Source organism: Coregonus clupeaformis, unplaced genomic scaffold (genome assembly GCF_020615455.1).
Source record: "Coregonus clupeaformis isolate EN_2021a unplaced genomic scaffold, ASM2061545v1 scaf0699, whole genome shotgun sequence".
Classification (NCBI taxonomy): Eukaryota; Metazoa; Chordata; class Actinopteri; order Salmoniformes; family Salmonidae; genus Coregonus; species Coregonus clupeaformis.
Window position 1 is genome coordinate 44575 of NW_025534154.1, and position 22926 is coordinate 67500.

The following is a 22926-nucleotide window of genomic DNA, read 5'->3' on the forward strand; positions in this document are numbered from 1 at the left end:
TGTAGAGGGTAGAGTGATAAGATTGGACAAGAGGTTACTGTTAGGATTCTGGCAAGAAGACCACTTTAGCGGGTTTAGAGTAAGGGTGAGGGTGTGTTTCTGGCCAGGATGGATGTTTTAGCTTTCAGTGTGTGTATGTGTGTGTGTGTGTCTGTGTGTGTGTGTGTGTGTGTGTGTGTGTGTGTGTGTGTGTGTGTGTGTGTGTGTGTGTGTGTGTGTGTGTGTGTGTGTGTGTGTGTGTGTGTGTGTGTGTGTGTGTGTGTGTGTGTGTGTGTGTGTGTGTGTGTGTGTGTGTGTGTGTGTGTGTGTGTGTGTGTGTGTGTGTGTGTGTGTGTGGTGTGTGTGTGTGTGTGTGTGTGTGTGTGTGTGTGTGTGTGTGTGTGTGTGTGTGTGTGTGTGTGTGTGTGTGTGTGTGTGTGGAGAGAATAACACCATTCTACAGTATGTTGTACAATACATTATCAAAGGAGATACAAGGTTAATAAACAAGCATCAATTATTGTAAATATATATTGACGTTTCAAATAATTTTGGATACTCACCAAGCTTTTAAAATGAAACTTCCCCATACACTGAATACTAAAATGTCTAAGATGAAGGCATCACAGCTTAAATGTGGTCCTCTGTAGCTCAGCTGGTAGAGCACGGCGCTTGTAACGCCAAGGTAGTGGGTTCGATCCCCGGGACCACCCATACACAAAAAAAAGTTTTATGCAATGTATGTAAGTCGCTTTGGATAAAAGCGTCTGCTAAATGGCATATTATTATTTATTATTGAAACATGTCTAAGATGAAGGTATCACAGCTAAACATGTCTAAGATCAAGGCCTCACAGCTAAGTGGTAAACAGAGTGTGGGCCAGACTGCTGCCTTACCTTTTTCCTCACTCACAGTATCAACAACGTCCGTCCACAGAGTGGGTTCAAGTTACATGTGCATCAAAACACTGGCCCAAATGGCACTCTATTCGCTATATAGTGCACTACCTTTGACCAGAGCCCCATAGGTTACTATGTAGGGAATAGGGTGCCATTTGGGATGCACACACTATCAAAGATTGCAACTATGATCTCTGCTGCATTTCCTTGTTTACTTTCTGCAGCACTCAAAGACACAAACAAGCATTCCATCAACAGCGACTGGAAGATAGACCACCCAGGAGCCTTCAACATGGCGGGCACCACCGTTCACTACGTCCGGAGAGGACTGTGGGAGAAAATGTCCGCCAAAGGCCCCACAACCTCCCCGCTGCATCTCATGGTGAATGACAGATTTCCTTATGTCTCTGTAAACCTGAGTTCAAATACTATTTGGAATCTTTCACCTACTTTCAGCATTTGCTTTAGCCTGCCTGGAGTGCAGGGTAGGGTTGGGCAAGGTAGGGTTGGGCAGGGTAGGGTTGGGCAGGGTAGGGTTGGGCAGGGTAGGGTAGGGTTGGGCAGAGCAGGGTAGGTTTGGGCAAGGTAGGGTTGGGCAGGGTAGGGTTGGGCAGGGTAAGGGTTGGGCAGGGTAGGGTTGGGTAGGGTTGGGTAGGGTTGGGCAGGGTAGGGTTGGGCAGGGTAGGGTTGGGTAGGGTTGAGCAGGGTAGGGTTGGGCAGGGCAGGGTAGGGTTGGGCAGGGTAGGGTTGGGCAGGGTAGGGTTGGGCAGGGGTAGGGTAGGGCAGGGTAGGGTTGGGTAGGGTTGGGCAGGGTAGGGTTGGGCAGGGTAGGGCAGGGTAGGGTTGGGCAGGGCAGGGTAGGGTAGGGTTGGGCAGGGTAGGGTTGGGCAGGGTAGGGTTGGGCAGGGTAGGGTTGGGTAGGGCAGGGTAGGGTTGGGCAGGGTAGGGCAGGGCAGGGTAGGGCTGGGCAGGGTAGGGTTGGGCAGGGTTGGGCAGGGTAGGGTTGGGTAGGGCAGGGTAGGGTAGGGTTGGGCAGGGTAGGGTTGGGCAGGGTAGGGTTGGGCAGGGTTGGGCAGGGCAGGGTTGGGCAGGGTAGGGTTGGGTTGGGCAGGGTAGGGTAGGGTTGGGCAGGGTAGGGTTGGGCTACCAGGGCTATGCAGCATTTCATTATTGTGGTCAAGTCCCCTAGTCCTGAGGCGCTACCAGGGCTGTGCAGGTTCATTATTGTGGTCATGTCCCCTAGTCCTGAGGCGCTACCAGGGCTGTGCAGGTTCATTATTGTGGTCATGTCCCCTAGTCCTGAGGCGCTACCAGGGCTGTGCAGGTTCATTATTGTGGTCAAGTCCCCTAGTCCTGAGGCGCTACCAGGGCTGTGCAGGTTCATTATTGTGGTCAAGTCCCCTAGTCCTGAGGCGCTACCAGGGCTGTGCAGGTTAATTATTGTGGTCAAGTCCCCTAGTCCTGAGGCGCTACCAGGGCTGTGCAGGTTCATTATTGTGGTCAAGTCCCCTAGTCCTGAGGCGCTACCAGGGCTGTGCAGGTTCATTATTGTGGTCAAGTCCCCTAGTCCTGAGGCGCTACCAGGGCTGTGCAGGTTCATTATTGTGTTCATGTCCTCTAGTCCTGAGGCGCTTCCAGGGCTATCAAATAAAATAAAATGGTATTTGTCACATGCGCCGAATACAACAGGTGTAGACCTTACAGTGAAGGGCTTACTTACAGGCCCTTAACCAACAATGCAGTTTTAAGAAAGAATACCCCAAAAATCACAAAAAAATACAATATAAAATAATACGAAATAAAAGTAACAAATAATTAAAGAGCAGCAGTAAAAATAACAATGCAGGTTCGTTATTGTGGTCGGGTCCACTAGTCCTGAGATGCTTCCAGGGCTATGCAGGATTTTGTTCCAGCCCAGCACTAAAACACCAGATCCAACTAATCAACTAATCATCAAGGCCTTGATTAAAGTTTTCAGTGCTGGGCTGGAACAAAAAACTGCTTACCTTGTAGCTTTTTCTGACTGATGTAGTAGGTGACCTCTGAACTCACAAACCCTTTATGAACTCATCATATATAAGGGTTTGTTATTACACTGCTGTACAATAGACAAACCAGTAAACAGTGACTCAACTGTCATGTCTAACGAAGAACTACGGAATTTCTGGTGGTACTATATCCACAGGTGGAAGCACACACCCCATATGTCAGGTCAGGTTGTGAGTTGGCCTCTGACCAGCCTGGCAGACTGAGCGCAGCCGGGATTAATGATTGAGGATATGATGGGCTGCACGGCTGCCGTTATTAGCTGGCTGCGGCTAGCGACATCTCTGTCATTGCTGGGATTAGAGTTATAATTTTAATAGGATTAGCCTCCTGACAATTCCAGCAGTGCTACTAATGAGATTAAGTTAAGGGTGGGGGTGTGCATCATGAGAAATCGGGCCCCGCACAGTGGTTTCATAAAGTAATAAACGTTAATTGATAACAGTAGTGTGTGGGCGGCAATATGATATCAAATCAATATGATATCAAATCAGTATGATATCAAATCAGTATGATATCAAATCAGTATGATATCAAATCAGTATGATATCAAATCATGTCTCAGTGGCCTTGAAAAGTGCCTCTTCAAAAACAGCTGTTCGTTTCTTCTACATTTTGGAAATGAAGTGTATGTATTGTAATGTTTTTATTACAATGTATTTACGAGGAGGTAGTCTTTTGAGAAGCTATCCAATTTTTGTGTACTTTGACAATTAGTTGAAGACCAAGGCTCAAATAAATACAAGTCTTTCTTCTAAAATAATCCCTAGTCCCTAACCCCTAACCCCTAGTTTCTTACCCCTAGACCAGGGATACTCAAATCTGGACCTTGAGTCCAGTTCCACATGTTTTACCTGGTAGTTAATTGCATTCACATGGTACCCCGGGTTTAAACCAGTCCCTTACTAAATTGCAATAATTAAAATCTAGTGTGGAACTGGACTCGAGATCCAGATTTGTGTATCCAGGCTCTGTCGTAGCCGGCCGCGACCGGGAGACCCATGGGGGCGGCGCACAATTGGCCCAGCCTCGTCCAGGGTAGGGGAGGGAATGGCCGCTAGGGATGTAGCTCAGTTGGTAGAGCATGGCGTTTGCAACGCCAGGGTTGTGGGTTCGTTTCCCCACGGGGGGGGGCCAGTATGAAAAAAATAATGTATGCACTCACTAACTGTAAGTCGCTCTGGATAAGAGCGTCTGCTAAAATGACTAAAATGTAAAAAAAAAAAAATATGTATCCCTGGACACGTATGGTCGCAGCTCCACCTTGCCCTCCACATTGACAGGCTAGTTGGACTTTACGCCATGTCATGTTTGTTACAGGAATGGGTCAAACTGAATCCACAAACTGGAGGAAATAACATCAAACATTAGACAAATAATAGACAAACGTTGACCTCGTATTATCCACCTGACCCAGGTGCTGCTGTTTAAACTTGAGGCAATAATGTCAAACATTAGACAAACATTACTCAAACGTTGACCTCGTATTATCCACCTGACCCAGGTGCTGCTGTTTAAAACTTGAGGCAATAATGTCAAACATTAGACAAACATTACTCAAACGTTGACCTCGTATTATCCACCTGACCCAGGTGCTGCTGTTTAACGAGCAGAACCATGGGATCCATTACGAGTACACCATCCCCACAGAGGCTAACATGCAACCCCAGGGGGGGCTGGGACCAGGGGCCATGCCCAGCGAACCCCTTTTCATGTGGACCCACTCTGGCTGGGAGGACTGCCATGCCGTGTGTGGAGGAGGTAGGACCACCAACACACCCCATTGACATCCAGCAGTATGAGGTAGGACCACCAACACACCCCATTGACATCCAGCAGTATGAGGTAGGACCACCATCACACCCCATTGACATCCAGCAGTATGAGGTAGGACCACCATCACACCCCATTCACATCCAGCAGTAGGAAGTAGGACCACCATCACACCCCATTGACATCCAGCAGTAGGAGGTAGGACCACCATCACACCCCATTGACATCCAGCAGTAGGAAGTAGGACCACCATCACACCCCATTGACATCCAGCAGTAGAAGGTAGGACCACCAACACACCCCATTGACATCCAGCAGTATGAGGTAGGACCACCATCACACCCCATTGACATCCAGCAGTATGAGGTAGGACCACCATCACACCCCATTGACATCTAGCAGTAGGAGGTAGGACCACCATCACACCCCATTGACATCCAGCAGTAGGAGGTAGGACCACCATCACACCCCATTGACATCCAGCAGTAGGAGGTAGGACCACCATCGTTCAGTCTCATTACGTATTGTATTTGTTTTTAGCTAGAGTAGAAACAGGGGTTGTGACAGGTTAAGAGGAGTTAACAGTCTGAGGGGTGTACTCTGGCTTTGAACCCTGGTGGTCTCCAGCGGGGAATTGAGCCAGGAGTGCACTTGTTGTGGTTTTGACAGGATAGGTAAGAAAGAATGGAGAGATAGATGAGGTGGAGAGACACAGTAATGAGTGCGGCGGAACCCGGATTTGAACCCCAGTGTCCTATGACAATGTGTAGTCTGGAGTCGGCATTGCTAGCACTCATGTGCAGTGCATTCGGAAAGTATTCAGACCCCTTGACTTTTTCCACATTTTGTTACGTTACAGCCTTATCCTAAAATGGATTAAATTGTTTTTGCACATTTATATTTTTAAAAAACGGAAATATCACATTTACATAAGTATTCAGATCCTTTACTCAGTACTTGGTTGAAGCACCTTTGTCAGCGATTACAGCCTCGAGTCTTCTTGGGTATGACGCTACAAGCTTGGCACACCTGTATTTGGGGAGTTTCTACCATTCTTCTCTGCAGATCCTCTCAAGCTCTGTCAGGTTGGATGGGGAGCGTTGCTGCACAGCTATTTTCAGGTCTCTCCAGAGATGTTCGATTGGGTTCAAGTCCGGGCTCTGGCTGGGCCACTCAAGGACATTCAGGGACTTGTCCCGAAGCCACTCCTGCGTTGTCTTGGCTGTGTGCTTAGGGTCATTGTCCTATTGGAAGGTGGACCTTCGCCCCAGTCTGAGGTCCTGAGCACTCTGGAGCAGGTTTTCATCAAGGATCTCCCTGTACTTTGCTCCGTTCATCTTTCCCTTGATCCTGACTAATCTCCCAGTCCCTGCCGCTGAAGAACATCCCCACAGCATGATGCTGCCACCACCATGCTTCACCGTAGGGATGGTGCAAGATTTCCTCCAGACGTGATGCTTGGCATTCAGGCCAAAGAGTTAAATCTTGATTTAATCAGACCAGATAATCTTGTTTCTCATGGTCTGAGAGTCTTTAGGTGCCTTTTGGCAAACTCCAAGCGGGCTGTCATGTGCCTTTTACTGAGGAGTGGCTTCCGTCTGGCCACTCTACCATGAAGGCCTGATTGGTGGAGTGCTGCAGAGATGGATGTCCTTCTGGAAGGTTTTTCCATCTCCACAGAGGAACTCTGTAGCTCTGTCAGAGTGACCATCAGGGTTCTTGGTCACTTCCCTGACCAAGGCCCTTCTTCCCCGATTGCTCAGTTTGGCCTTGGCGGCCAGCTCTAGAAAGAGTCTTGGTGGTTCCAAACTTCTTCCATTTAAGAATGATGGAGGCCACTGTGTTCTTGAGGACCGTCAATGCTGCAGACATTTTTTGGTACCCTTCCCCAGATCTGTGCCTCGACACAATCCTGTCTCGGAGCTCTACAGATAATTCCTTCGACCTTCGACCTCATGGCTTGGCATTTCCTCTAACACGCAGTGTCCACTGTGAGACCTTATATAGACAGGTGTGTGCCTTTCGAAAAATCATGTCCAATCAATTTGATCCATTTTAGAATAAGGCTGTAAAGTAACAAAATGTGGGAAAAAGTAAAGGTTGTCTGAATACTTTCCGAATGCACTGTATGCGCTCAGTTGAACCGTTTCAGGGATGTGACGTTTCATGATTAATGCTTACTATCTGGCTGATCAGTGATGTTAGTTGATGTTAGTTGAGATGTTAGTTGAGTACCAGGGAGAAGAGAAACCAAGCAGTTTATGACACTCTCTATTATGTGATGATCATCAATACAATCAATAGCCCAATTCTCTACAAAGATTTAAATTATTTATATGATTTATATGAACTATAATTCAAGCCTTACGTTACCACTCAGTGGTAAATGACCACACCCCCACTTTGCTTGAGTAAAGTAAGTAAGCCCATAGGGCCTATGTCCTGTTTTTGAAGAATGAGGCAGCTTGATGTACAAGAACACCCCCTGAACAGGTTGCAAGTCTGTCTCAGGGCATTGCTTGATCCCTTTCCAATACTTTGTCGTTCATATTAGATTTTTTCTTCTCCAGGAGAAAGAAAGACTATCGTCACCTGCACCAACATTGTCAACAAAACTACGAGTGTGGTGGACAACCGAAGATGTCGTCACCTGACCAAACCTGAGCCTCAAGTCCGCAAGTGCAACGAGCAGCCCTGCCAGACAAGGTAAAGATCAGCCCTGCCAGACAAGGTAAAGATCAGCCCTGCCAGACAAGGTAAAGATCAGCCCTGCCAGACAAGGTAAAGATCAGCCCTGCCAGACAAGGTAAAGATCAGCCCTGCCAGACAAGGTAAAGATCAGCACTGCAAGACAAGGTAAAGATCAGCCCTGCCAGACAAGGTATGTATGAAAAATGTATGCACTCACTAACTGTAAGTCTCTCTGGATACGAGCGTCTGCTAAATGACTAAAATGTAAAATGTGAGGTAAAGATCAGCCCTGCCAGACAAGGTAAAGCTATGGAACTTTTCTCCATACTTTATTTAAAATTCCTGTATTTTCTCTAAAATAGTATTTATTTCATATTAATGATCATATAAATACCCCCTTTCTTTTGATTCATGACAAACAAGCACCATTACAAAGCATTTGGTGTTAGGTAGCACCCGATTACATTTTGAGTACGAATCTGAGAGTGAACACGTTATCTATCCTTCTGTGTTAGGTGGTCCCGAATTGTTGTTAAATACATCCCAGCTAGCACAGAACATTCCCATAACGTTCTGGGAACCAAAATGTGTTAGCTGGGAAGGAAGTACCAGGAAGTATCCGAAACAGGATTGTAAAGTACAGCATTACATACCCTTTTCACAGATGCGCAAGTTGATGGCCCTCGGGAGAGGGGAACATTGTCCATTCACATGCATTCCTCTGATATGTAGGAAGGGGAGCACTTTCATTGTCGCACCCCACCTACTCTTATGAGGAATCATTTAATTAAGTAAATTCATTTTCCGGAGGACTCCTTTTATCTCGCATGCACATTTATACATCTAAGGGGACCAAGATAATCAGGCATTGAAATGGGCTCCCATCTAAGGGGCCCAAGATAATCAGGTATTAAAATGGGCTCCCATCTAAGAGGCCCAAGATAATCAGGTATTAAAATGGGCTCCCATCTAAGAGGCCCAAGATAATCAGGTATTAAAATGGGCTCCCATCTAAGAGGCCCAAGATAATCAGGTATTGTCTCCGGAGACTATTGAATTAGAAGGAGACAAAGAAGGGCTGACTATTCATTGTTTTATGTCATTTTTTTCTTGGTGTCGTCGTTTGACAGCTTTGAATTTGGGCTTTACCATCGGCCTTTCCAACTGCTCGTATTTGAACCAACACCATTCGAGACTATTCACCGACGACAAATTGTTACCATGAGGTGTTGTAAGGGGAAAAACAAAGTGCTTGTACAATATGCATGTCCCTTCTTTCTCAGACTTTGTTATAATTGGCAGATAGTCTGATAGTCTGTGGTCCCGTGTGGCTCAGTTGGTAGAACATGGTGCTTGCAACGTCAGGGTTGTGGGTTCGATTCCCATGGGTGACCAATATGAAAATGTATGCTGTCGCTCTGGATAAGAGTGTCTGCTAAATGACTAAACATCTTACAAAAAAAATGATGGGGAGTTAAATTGCGTAATAGTGAAATTCATTGAGAACAGACTTTTTAATTCCTAAGGAAGAATGATGTTGCTATTGAGTCATGTTGCTCATGTGGCTCAAAGAGAAATCAAACTTCACTTCGCCATGCCAAAGTCTGGCATGCTTGTTGACAATGACAGTTGATCATGTGCTCATCCAGCAAGTTCTGGTAGTTCCTGGAAATGGTTGTTACACTTTAGTTGGAGGACCTTCTGTAACAACTTCTTAACACATTTATAGAAGTGTTCCGTGATATACTCTGAAGTGCTGCAAACTCTGTCGTTAAAGGGGCAATCTGAGATTGGTACATACATTTTTGAACTTTTAAATTAATGATTTATAGCCATTGATTCTTGAAGAATATGACAAAATAAATACTAAAAATTAGCATAGCTCAACTGTCTTACTCCATCAGAACCCACAATATGAGCTTGTTTTAGTCCATTGTCTTTTTTAAGTCATTTAGCAGACGCTCTTATCCAGAGCAACTTACAGTTAGTGAGTGCATACATTTTCATACTGGCCACCCCGTGGGAAACAAACTCACAACCCTGGCGTTGCAAGCGCCATGCTCTACCAATTGAGCTACTTGTCTTACTCTCAGCTGTTTCCCCAAAAAAATTATGGGGTGAGCGATTTCCTGCTGTTTAGATCCCAGATTGCCCCTTTAATGCTGACGTAAACTGAGCCTTAGATCACCCATTGCATATTGGATTGAGGTGATACACTAAATCACATTTGTTGACAGAAGCCAGTACAAACATTTACATAAAGCTCACAGAGTTGTTGTTTTGCCTCGCTTAGAAACATGTATCGCAGCCCTTCTGCCCCGGCCCTATACCAGTAAAGTTACTTCCCTTATCTTCCTACAGATGGACACTAGACAGCTAGTCCAATGCTAGTCCAATGCTAGTCCAATGCTAGTCCAATGCTAGTCCACACTCGCTGCTGACATTTACATTCCCCCACAATGCATTACCTGGAAATCATTAGTTCCTCTCTCTTATCTCGCATATGTATCTGGGGTATTACACTTCATCTGCAGCCGAGCGGTGAGCAGCAAGCTGTGAGCTTTCATCACCCCGAGTCGCAGATAAATGACATTTACAGTCCTGCCGCGCTCAACAACAAAGAATCCCGGGCAATCAGATAACAGCAGAACAGACCACTGAATCTGTGGATCTGATGTCAGATGGGGATGTGCGGGGAGGGGAGGGGTGAGGAGAGAGGGAGCGTGATAGGTCAACAAGGCCACGTCATGTTCCTGTCTGGCCCGAGCAGACTTCCAGCTGGACCGTGTCCTCTCCGGCTGCTCTACCCTGATCGTGGTCACTGAGGGGAGGCTTGGATGGAGCATCATCCACCAGCAGAACCGGACTCTCACTGGTGCCTCTGACTGCACATCTGTCACCCAGATGGGGCCACATTACGTCAGAACCAGCCTGGTAGCCTTCCTCTAGGGCTGGGCTTGGGCCTGGTTGTCTGTTTATGGGATGCCATTAACACTGAGATGAGATCCCCCCTCCTTTTCGCGCACACACACACACACACACACATACAAACACACACACACATACACACAGACACACACACACATACACTCCCCGTTCACTTTCCTGCTCCTCGGCTTAGGTTTCGCTGTTGAATGGGAATGAGGTCTGGTGGCCACATTGTTTACACAAAGCAGGTGGTTGTTGTGGGGAGAGATGTTGTCTTTGTGATATATACTGTGTGTACAGTACCAGTCAAAAGTTTGGACACACCTACTCATTCAAGGGTTTTTCTTTATTTTTACAATTTTCTACACTGTAGTATAATAGCGAAGACATCAAAACTATGAAATAACACATATGGAATCATGTAGTAACCAAAAAAGGGTTAAACAAATCAAAATATATGTTATATTTGAGATTCTTCAAATACCACCCTTTGCCTTGATGACAGCTTTGCACACTCTTGGCATTCTCGCAACCAGCTTCACCTGGAATGCTTTTCCAACAGTCTTGAAGGAGTTCCCACATATGCTGAGCACTTGTTGGATGCTTTTCCTTCACTCTGCCGTCCGACTCATCCCAAACCATCTCAATTGGGTTGAGGTCGGGGGATTGTGGAGGCCAGGTCATCTGATGCAGCCCTCCATCCCTCTCCTTCTTGGTCAAATAGCCCTTACACAGTCTGGAGGTGTGTTGGGTCATTTTCCTGTTGAAAAACAAATGATAGTCCCACTAAGCCCAAACCAGATGGGATGCCGTATCGCTGCAGAATGCTGTGGTAGCTATGCTGGTTAAGTGTGCCTTGAATTCTAAATAAATCACAGACAGTGTGTGATGAGGTGATTTCAAAGGAGTCAGGCACAGGATGGTAAATCACAAAATAACAGGATTTATTCTGAAACCCCTTGACACGCAGCTCCAGCAGCGCGCCGACACTGCCCTCGGGGATTGCCAGGAGAACACGGAACAGGGCGAGCCGGATGGCGACGGTGGAAATCCCGCAATAGGGAGGATATCCCTCACTGGAACCCAGCACTGCTCCTCCGGACCGTACCCCTCCCACTCCATGAGGTACTGAAGGCCCCCCACCCGACGCCTCGAATCCAGGATGGAATGGACGAAGTACTCCGGGGCCCCCTCGATGTCCAGAGGGGGCGGAGGAACCTCCCGCACCTCAGACTCCTGGAGCGGACCAGCCACCACCAGCCTGAGGAGATACACATGGAACGAGGGGTTAATGCTGTAATCTGGAGGGAGTAATAACCTATATGTAACCTCGTTTATCCTCCTCCGGCCCCACAAACCGCAGGCTCAGCTTCCGGCAGGGCAGGTGGAGGGGCAGATTCCAGGTCGAGAGCCAGACCCGATCACCCGGTACCAAGACCGGGGCCTCACTGCGGTGGCGGTCAGCGTTGGCCTTCTGGCGACGCACGGCGCGCTGGAGGTGGACGTGAGCAGCGTTCCACATCTCCTCTGTGCGCCGAAACCAGTCATCCACCGCAGGAGCTTTGGTCTGGCTCTGATGCCACGGTGCCAGAACCGGCTGATAACCTAAAACACATTGAAAGGGCGATAGGTTAGTGGAGGAGTGGCGGAGAGAGTTCTGGGCATATTCTGCCCATGGCAAGAACACCGACCACTCCCCCGGCCGGTCCTGGCAGTAGGACCGCAGGAACCTACCCACATCCTGATTCACCCGTTCCACCTGCACACTACTCTCGGGGTGAAACCCAGAGGTCAGGTTGACCGAGACCCCCAGATGTTCCATGAACGCCTTCCAGACCCTGGATGTAAACTGGGGACCCCGGTCAGACACTATGTCCTCTGGCACCCCGTAGTGCCGGAAGACGTGAGTAAACAGGGCCTCCGCAGTCTGCAGGGCCGTGGGGAGACCGGGCAGAGGAAGGAGGCGGCAGGCTTTTGAAAAGCGGTCCACAACGACCAGCATGGTGGTGTTACCCTGAGAGAGGGGAAGATCAGTGAGAAAGTCAATTCACCTGTGGGAACATGGCCATTGTGGAACTGGGCTGTAACTTACCCGCTGGGAGGTGCCTACGTGCCGTACTTTGGGCGCACACCGAGCAGGAGGAGACATATACCCTCATGTCCTTAGCCAAGGTAGGCCACCAGTACTTTCCGGTCAGGCAGCACATTGTACAACCGATACCTGGGTGACCAGAGGAGGGGGACGTGTGTGTCCAATAGATCAGATGGTCACGGACAAGAGATGGCAGGTACTGCAGCCCAGCTGGACACTGAGGTGGAGATGGCTCTGTGCGTAACGCCCGCTCTATGTCTGCGTCCATCGCCCACACTACAGGTGCCACAATGCAAGAGGCCGGGAGTATGGGGGTGTTGTCTATGGGCCTCTCCTCTATCTTGTACAGCCGTGACAGTGCGTCTGCCTTCACGTTCTTCGTACCCGGGATGTAAGATAGTGTAAAATCAAACTGGGTGAAGAATAGGGCCCATTTGGCCTGGCGAGGGTTCAGCCTCCACACGGTCAGGGCTCGGACAACAGCCAACAGCTCCCGATCACCAACGTCATAGTTCTGCTCCGCCGGGCTGAGCTTCTTGGAGAAGAAGGCACAGGGGCGGAACTTGGGTGGCGTGCCCGAGCGTTGAGATAGGAAAGCGCCTACCCCTACCTCGGACGTATCCACCTCCACTATGAACGGTAGTAATGGATCGGGATGGGCCAGTACCCCGGCTGAGGTAAACAGAACCCTCAGGTTACTGAAGGCCCTGTCAGCCTCAGCAGACCAGCGGAGCCGGGACGGCCCAACCTTCAACAGAGATGTGATGGGAGCTGCGACCTTGCCAAAGCCCTGGATAAACCTCTGATGGTAGTTGGCAAAGCCAATAAAGCACTGGACCTCCTTGACCGTGGTTGTAGTCGGCCAATTACGCATGGCTGAAATGTGATCTCCCTCCATTCCACACCTGAGGTGGTAATGCGGTATCCGAGGAAGGAGACGGACTGTTGGAAAAACAGACACTTTTCTGCCTTGGCATAAAGGTAATGTTCCAACAGTCGGGCCAGCACTTTGCAAACCAGGGACACATGCTCGGTGCTCGTAGCGGAATACACCAGAATGTCATCGATGTAGACCACTACACTGCGACCAAGCATTTCCCAAAACACCTCGTTCACAAAGGACTGGAAAACGGATGGAGCATTCATCAAACCATACGGTATCACCACGTATTCGTAATGCCCGTGGTTGTGCTGAATGCTGTCTTCCACTTGTCCCCTTCTCGGAGACGCACCAGGTTGTACACACTCCGGAGATCTAATTTTGTGAAGAAGCACACCCCATGCATTGACTCTATCACAGATGGAATGAGGGGTAGAGGATACCTATAACGTATTGTCCCCGTGTTCAGTGCTCGGTAATCAATGCAAGGGCGCAGACCTCTGTCTTTCTTCTTCACAAAAAAGAAACTTGAGGAAGCGGATTGTCCAACCGGATGGCAATGTCCAACAGTTGATTGAAAGACAATGTGGTGTCCCGGCAGGCTAGCTCCCTTCGGACATCCTCTCGTAGATGGCACCGGAAGTGGTCGATGAGGGCCCGCTCGTTCCACACAGACCGAAACTCCAGGGTGAAGTCCTGCGCGGTCCTTGTCCCCTGCCTCAGATGGACCAGCTGCTCGCCCGCCTCTTTACCTTCGGGCAGGTGATCGAAGACGGCCCGAAAGAGGCGAGCAAACTCCCCGTAGTTGTCCAACGCGGCTCCTTCTTCACTCCAGACCGCGTTGGCCCACTCCAGGACTTTCCCCGAGAGGCAGGAAACGAGGGCGGACACCTTCTACCGCTCCGATGGAGCCGGGCTGATGTTCAAGAAGTATAAATCCAGTTGTAGGAGGAATCCCTGGCAGAGGGCAGTTGTCCCGTCAAAATCCCATGGTCGGGATATATGAATCCCTCTGGGTGCTGGGGTGTGGGTGGCTGGATCCGGTCGCTCAGCTGGCCCCGAAAGATCGGGTCCTCTCCTCTCCAGGCATTGGAAGATCTGGAGAACCCGATCCATCGCTTCTCCCAAGCTGGCTAGCATCGTCGAATGCTCCTGGACCCGTGCCACGACTCCAAGCAGGTGCTCCTCTCCTGCTGACTCCATGTCTGGGTGGGTGATTCTGTGATGAGGTTATTTCGAAGGAGTCAGGCGCAGGAGGGTAAATCACAGAATAACAGGATTTATTCTGAAACACAGAGTTACGAAGTAATGCGTCAAAACACTCCAGGGCGCAAAACAGGCGCACTGGAAAATACAAGGCGATACAAAATACACGGAGCTCCACCGAGCTTCTCTATCCTCCACAATAAACAATCACACACAAAGACAAGGGGGCAGAGGGAACACTTATACAGGTACTGATGAGGGGATATGAACCAGGTATGTGTAATAGACAAGACAAAACAAATGGAATGATGAAATGAGGAGCGGCAGTGGCTGGAAGGCCGGTGACGAAGAACGCCGAAGCCGGCCCGAACAAGGAGAGTTGGCAGCTTCGGAGGAAGTCGTGACACAGTGTCAGCAGCAAAGCACCCCAACACCATAACACTTCCTCCTCCATGCTTTACGGTGGGAACTGCACATGCGGAGATCATCCGTGGCGGTCCTCATGAGAGCCAGTTTCATCATAGTGCTTCGTGGGTTTTGGGACTGCACTTGAAGAAACATTCAAAGTTCTTGAAATGTTCTGTATTGACTGACCTTCATGTCTTAAAGTAATGATGGACTGTCGTTTCTCTTTGCTTATTTGAGCTGTTCTTGCCATAATATGGACTTGGTCTTTTACCAAATAGGGCTATCTTCTGTATACCCCACTACCTTGTCACAACACAACTGATTGGCTGAAACGCATTAAGAAGGAAAGAAATTCCACAAATTAACTTTTAAGAAGGCACACCATTAATTGAAATGCATTCCAGGTGACTACCTCATGAAGCTGGTTGAGAGAATGCCAAGAGTGTGCAAAGCTGTCATCAAGGCAAAGGGTGGCAATTTGAAGAATCTCAAATATAAAATATATTTTGATTTGTTTAACACTTCTTTGGTTACTACATGATTCCATATGTGTTATTTCATAGTATTCTACAATGTAAAGAATAGTAAAAATAAAGAATAATGAGTAGGTGTGTCCAAACTTTTGACTGGTAGTGTGTGTGTGTGTACTGTGTGCATATTGCATACGTGTATGTGTATGTGTACAGTGTTTGTGTATTAATGTGCTCTCTACCCTTCCAGGTGGATGATGACTGAGTGGACGTCTTGCTCTCGTACCTGTGGTAAAGGCTCTCAGAGCAGACAGGTTGCCTGCACCCTGCAGCTAGCCAACGGCACCCTGGTCAAAGCCAAGGATAGCGACTGTGCCGGCCCCAAGCCGGCCCCCACACAGCGCTGCGAGGGCCAGGACTGTCTCACCGTGTGGGAGGCTGGTGTGTGGTCTGAGGTATGGTCACTCTTAGTTGTGATGCACTACTCACTCAATTTCTTTTACATCATAGAAAATATGGATTAAAATGCATTTATTCTATGAATATTGTGTTTCAGTGTGATTTACACATGTTCACTTTACACAAGTCAAGTGGTGACCATGTGGCTCTGTGTTAACAGATTTGATGGTGTCCCTCTGTGATCTATGGCTGAATCTCAAATTGAAAACTGGGCCACAGAGCCCTTTATCGAGAGAGTACTTAGCTGATGTGTTCAGTAGTGACCACTAGTGTCCAAATTAGATTTAGCTGATGTGTTCAGTAGTGACCACTAGTGTCCAAATTAGATTTAGCTGATGTGTTCAGTAGTGACCAATAGTGTCCAAATTAGATTTAGCTGATGTGTTCAGTAGTGACCACTAGTGTCCAAATTAGATTTAGCTGATGTGTTCAGTATTGACCAATAGTGTCCAAATTAGATTTAGCTGATGTGTTCAGTAGTGACCACTAGTGTCCAAATTAGATTTAGCTGATGTGTTCAGTAGTGACCACTAGTGTCCAAATTAGATTTAGCTGATGTGTTCAGTAGTGACCACTAGTGTCCAAATTAGATTTAGCTGATGTGTTCAGTAGTGACCACTAGTGTCCAAATTAGACAGAATTAGAATTGAGACAATGCGCAATCCCATCTGCCACCTGGTCAAATTCAAAAGTTCTAAACCATTGTGTAGCCAGCTACTTTATAAAATAGCTAGCTTGCAGTCAGTTATGTTGCTAAGTAATAATCCCAAGATCCATTGGTAAAGTCTGCTAGCGAGGGCGTCGAGTCTGCGTAGATGCCCACTCGGTAGCAAGGAGAATTGAGGTAGCAGTGGAACCCTCGACAACTCGCCAGCTAGTCATTGAGATGACACGATTATGAACTTCAGTGAGCAAGAATGCACAAATAAAGTGGTCAAAGTGTTCGGCTCAAGATTCAATTTATGGGCAGAATGTACTTGATATACATTTAGTCTATTCACATTTTGCATTACGACTTTTAAAAAGTCTCACTAGAGTCAAAACTCACATAGACAGGGCTATTTAAGCTAATGTGGCAATGTTTAGCCCCAGAAGCTGATGTAGAGAGAGGTTTTAGAAAGATTCTAGCTCCCAGAATCCCCTCCTTGGCACTGCACTTAGAGGGGCTTACGCAATCATGCTGAGATTCCTTTGAGCTCTCTGTATAGCACCTGCAGATCACTGGCTCGGGCCTTGCTGCCAGCATCTCTCTCTATCCCTTCTTCCCTTCTCCCTCCTTCTCATGCTCCTTCCATTCCTCCCACCGTTTCAGGGCCTGCTGGCAGCAGACTAAAGGAACCAGGCCTCGACCAGCTCTCTAACAGTATCGATAAGGAGAAAATATCTCAATCGAGATTCTCTCTCATGTGGCTCCAATTTCTCGTTTTGAAGGTTTTGGTTTTCTCACACATTAAACACTGTTGCTCTTTCTCAGCCCCCGTTGAATTAAGTTTATGTAAGAAGTTGATGAGAGAAAATCCTTCTGTTTTGATAATGCCGTTGATGAAAAGCCGTTAATACTATCAAAGGGGAGTAAATTGATAAATTATTGTATGGGTGCATGAGTTCATAGCTTTCTAGTATTTGTAGTGTTTGCAGCTGTGTTTATGTGGGAGGGTGCATTTGTGGTTTCCCCTGTTTGTGGATGAGTCATTCGGTAAAAGGCAAGGTTACTCTAGGTTTAGACTTAGCTAATGCCCCGTGGACAGACATGTCCTCCACTCATCAAACTCTAGGTAAAGACTTAGCGAATGCCCCGTGGACAGACATGCCCTCCACTCATCAAACTCTAGGTAAAGACTTAGCTAATGCCCCCCGGACAAACACAACCTTCACTCATAAAACTCTTATGTGCTAGAGTGCCAGTGCATGTTCGCTCCCCCCTTCCCCTCCGGCAAGGAATTAAAACACAAAGAACTCAACAAAAATTGTCACATTTCACCAGACCATATACCATTGTAATAACCCTAGAATACAAGTGTCTTTATTAATTTAACCGACATTTATTTTTCATTATTTTATTATTCATTATTATTAAACCTTCTGTTTTACCTTCCTGTTCTATTGTTTAATTGGCTCTGAAAAGAAAACAAATGCAAACTGTCCAATTAAACAAAGGCTTAATCTGGCCCTATTGAATATGCCCCTCTCTCTCTCTCTCTCTCTCTCTCTCTCTCTCTCTCTCTCTCTCTCTCTCTCTCTCTCCCTCTCTCTCTCTCTCCGTCTCTCTCTCTCTCTCTCCCTCTCTCTCTCTCTCTCTCTCTCTCTCTCCCTCTCTCTCTCTCTCTCTCTCTCTCTCTCTCTCTCTCCGTCTCTCTCTCTCTCTCTCCCTCTCTCTCTCTCTCTCTCTCCTCTCTCTCTCTCTCTCTCCCTCTCTCTCTCTCTCTCTCTCTCTCTCTCCGTCTCTCTCTCTCTCTCTCTCTCTCTCTCTCTCTCTCTCTCCTCTCTCTCTCTCTCTCTCTCTCTCTCTCTCCGTCTCTCTCTCTCTCTCTCCCTCTCTCTCTCTCTCCGTCTCTCTCTCTCTCTCTCTCCCCTCTCTCTCTCTCTCTCTCTCTCTCTCTCTCTCTCTCTCTCTCTCTCTCTCTCTCTCTCTCTCTCTCTCTCTCTCTCTCTCTCTCTCTCTCTCTCTCTCTCTCTCTCTCTGTCTCTCTCTCTGTCTCTCTCTCTCTCTCTCTCTCTCTCTCTCTCTCTCTCTCTTTCAATTCAATTTCACTTTCGATTTAAGGGCTTTATTGGCATGAGAAACATATGTTTACATTGCCAAAGCAAGTGAAATAGATAATAAACAAAAGTGAAATAAACAATAAAAAAATTAACAGTAAACATTACACTCAGAAAAGTTCCAAAATAATAAAAACATTTCAAATGTCATATTATGTCTATATACAGTGTTGTAACAATGTGCAAATATTTAAAGTACAGAAGGGAAAATAAATAAACATAAATATGGGTTGTATTTAATTAATATATGGTGTTTGTTATTCACTGGTTGCCCTTTTCTTGTGGCAACAGGTCACAAATCTTGCTGCTGTGATGGCACACTTTGGTATTTCACCCAGTAGATAAGGGAGTTTATCAAAATGTGGTTTGTTTTCGAATTCTTTGTGGGTCTGTGTAATCTGAGGGAAATATGTGTCTCTAATATGGTCATATATTTGGCAGGAGGTTAGGAAGTGCAGCTCAGTATCCACCTCATTTTCTGGGCAATGTGCACATAGCCTGTCTTCTCTTGAGAGCCAGGTCTAACCTACAGCAGCCTTTCTCAATAGCAAGGCTATGCTCACTGAGCCTGCACATAGTCAAAGCTTTCCTTAAGTTTGGGTCAGTCACAGTGGTCAGGTATTCTGCCACTGTGTACTCTCTGTTTAGGGCCAAATAGCATTCTAGTTTGCTCTGTTCTTTTGTTAATTCTTTCCAATGTGTCAAGTAATTATCTTTTTGTTTTGTCATGATTTGGTTGGGTGTAATTGTGTTGCTGTCCTGGGGCTGTGGTGTCTCTCTCTCTCTCTCTCTCTCTCTCTCTCTCTCTCTCTCTCTCTCTCTCTCTCTCTCTCTCTCTCTCTCGCCATAGTAGCCACCCCTGCAATAACCCCCAATACATTAACCCAGTGACTTCAAAGGGCAACTAAATGAGTGTGTCTAGACCAAACAAGTGAAATTGACGAGTCCTCGGCCAGTGCAACCGACCTCCTTTCCTTCCCATCTGTGAAAAGACAGGTTTGTAAAATGGGGGGGAGTGGTTGGGATGAGGGGATAGCCCACCTTCCACCCAACAAAGAAAGAGAAGCTGCTCCCCTCCTATTCCTCACTCCCTCCCATTCTAGCATATGATTTAATGCTCCCCCTGCCGGAGGTTGTGGAGCGGACCATAACTCACCTGGGGATGGGGGTTGCTCGGGAGGGTCTAAAGCGAAACATCTGCCAACACCAGGCCGGGCAGAGAGGGCCAAGACTGACAGTGTATGTCCTTGCCTTTGATCACCCCCTCCCCCCCTTTTCTCCCCTCCTTGGTCCAATCCCCCAGGCAGCTGTGAACATGTAGGGGCAGAGGAGATGTGAAAAGAGATGATAGGAGGACGAAGGGGTAAAGAGGGACGGGACCTTGGGGGCGTGGCCTGATAGACAGGCTACAGGAAGAAGATGCCCCCCCCCCCTACCAGACTGATCTGGAATTAGCTCACACTAAATCAATCCTGAATGTAACCACTCCTTGGCAGGAAGTAATACTGACTCAAGTTCAGTGCCTGGGAGTAACATCCAAGTACATTTCCTCGTGGCTGATGGGGTCTTCTCTGTCAGACTCTCTGGCTAATTGGGTCATCTCTGTCAGACTCTCTGGCTGATAGGGTCATCTCTGTCAGACTCTCTGGCTGATGGGGTCATTTCTGTCAGACTCTGGCTGATGGGGTCATTTCTGTCAGACTCTGGCTGATGGGATCATCTCTGTCAGACTCTCTGGCTGATAGGGTCATCTCTGTCAGACTCTGGCTGATGGGGTCATCTCTGTCAGACTCTGGCTGATGGGGTCATTTATGTCAGACTCTGGCTGATGGGGTCATCTCTGTCAGACTTTCTGGCTGAAGGGGTCATCTCTGTCAGACTCTCTGGCTGATGGGGTCATTTCTGTCAGACTCTGGCTGATGGGGTCATTTCTGTCAGACTCTGGCTGATGGGGTCATCTCTGTCAGACTCTCTGGCTGATGGGGTCATCTCTGTCAGACTCTCTGGCTGATGGGGTCATTTCTGTCAGACTCTGGCTGATGGGGTCATCTCTGTCAGACTCTCTGGCTGATGGGGTCATCTCTGTCAGACTCTCTGGCTGATGGGGTCATCTCTGTCAGACTCTCTGGCTGATGGGGTCATTTCTGTCAGACTCTGGCTGATGGGGTCATTTATGTCAGACTCTCTGGCTGATGGGGTCATCTCTGTCAGACTCTCTGGCTGATGGGGTCATCTCTGTCAGACTCTCTGGCTGATGGGGTCATTTCTGTCAGACTCTGGCTGATGGGGTCATTTCTGTCAGACTCTGGCTGATGGGGTCATCTCTGTCAGACTCTCTGGCTGATGGGGTCATCTCTGTCAGACTCTCTGGCTGATGGGGTCATTTCTGTCAGACTCTGGCTGATGGGGTCATCTCTGTCAGACTCTCTGGCTGATGGGGTCATCTCTGTCAGACTCTCTGGCTGATGGGGTCATTTCTGTCAGACTCTGGCTGATGGGGTCATTTCTGTCAGACTCTCTGGCTGATGGGGTCATCTCTGTCAGACTCTCTGGCTGATGGGGTCATCTCTGTCAGACTATCTGGCTGATGGGGTCATCTCTGTCAGACTCTCTGGCTGATGGGGTCATCTCTGTCAGACTCTCTGGCTGATGGGGTCATCTCTGTCAGACTCTCTGGCTGATGGGGTCATCTCTGTCAGACAGATTAAAACAGTGCCACTGATCTAGAAAGATAAAAAATGTCCACTGATATATCAAGGTATTGACAGTCAAAAGCGATATGGCAGAAACCTTTGACCTTACAGTAAAAGGGAGGGGAGACAAGCATAGAGCCATCAACACATCGTGACAGCCATGCTCCTTTTGGAATAGGAGTCCCAAGTGGTACCCTATTCCCTACATAGTGCATTACTATTCACCAGGACCCATAGGGATCTGGTCAAAAGTAGTGCACTAAATAGGGAATAGGGTACCACTTGGGACTCATTAACACATTAGTATGTAGGTATCTTGGCTGCGTCGGACAAGGTCAGGAGGTCAGGAGGATGATCTGACGCCTTGATCACACAGACAGCGTCATTGCGCAAAATGGTACGCAGCATCATCTGGATGTGTGTGCAACAAAAGTTCAACATTCACCTTCTGCTACCATTTCTGTAAAGCCGTCTACCCATACAGTTTGACGCATACGTTCGATAAATCCAACGTGTGCACCACACAGAACGCACTGCAACTGCCTCTGCAACGCAATGCTGCAAGGCAAACGCAGCGTTCCATTGGAAATACATGTACTGAGACGCAGCCCAATGCATCCATCCCTGTGTTGCAGTGCTCGGTGAAGTGTGGGCGGGGGGCGCGCCATCGGCTGGTGAAGTGCACCAACCCTCGTAAGAAGTGTGACCTGTCGACCCTGCCCCGTGAGACGGACGACTGTGAGGACTACTCCAAGTGTTACATCTGGAGGACAGGAGACTGGGCCAAGGTGGGCACAGAGATATACAACTACTGCTACCATTACTGCTGCCATTACTACTACTACTACTACTACTACTACTACTACTACTACTACTACTACCTACTACTACTACTACTACTACCGCTACTACTACTGCTACTACTACTACACTACCTACTACTACTACTACTACCACATTACTACTACTACTACTACTACTCTACACATTACTACTACTACTACTACTACTACTACTACTACTACTACTACTACTACTACATACTACTACTGCTACACTACTACTACTACACGCTACTACTACTACTACTACTACTACTACTACTACTACTGCTACTACTACGACCACTACTACTACTACTACTACGCTACACTACTATTACTACTACTACTACTACTACTACTACTATACTACTACTACTGCTACTACTACTACACTGCTACTACTACACTACTAACTACGACTCACACTACTACACACTACTACACTACTACTACTACTACTATGCTACTGCTACTACTACTACTACACTACTACACTACTACAATACACTATACTACTACTGCTATTAACATTACTACGCTACTACTACACTACTACATTACTACCCAACCCATCGCACATACTACTACTACACCGCATACTACTACTACTACCAATGCATACTACCTTACTACTATACTACCACTACTACTACTACTACCGCTACAACTACTACTACTACTACTACTACTACCGCATACTACTACTAGTACTATACCGACACTACTACTACTACTACCGCTACTACTACTACTACTGCTACTACTACCGCTACTACTACTACTACTACTACTACTACGTACTACTACTACACTACTAC

General features: G+C 47.4%; 1 protein-coding gene across 1 annotated transcript in view; it reads left to right on the forward strand.

Annotated features, from left to right (window-relative positions):
• LOC123485457 (A disintegrin and metalloproteinase with thrombospondin motifs 19-like) overlaps positions 1–22926 on the forward strand; it is a gene marked incomplete at its 5' end in the record, with an annotated part of 74909 nt that overhangs the window by 32886 nt on the left and 19097 nt on the right. The window contains 5 exons of the mRNA XM_045216381.1: positions 1103–1260; positions 4517–4685; positions 7268–7403; positions 15623–15827; positions 21920–22072. Coding sequence (XP_045072316.1) covers positions 1103–1260; positions 4517–4685; positions 7268–7403; positions 15623–15827; positions 21920–22072 — 821 coding nt within the window. The remainder of the gene's footprint in view (positions 1–1102; positions 1261–4516; positions 4686–7267; positions 7404–15622; positions 15828–21919; positions 22073–22926) is intronic.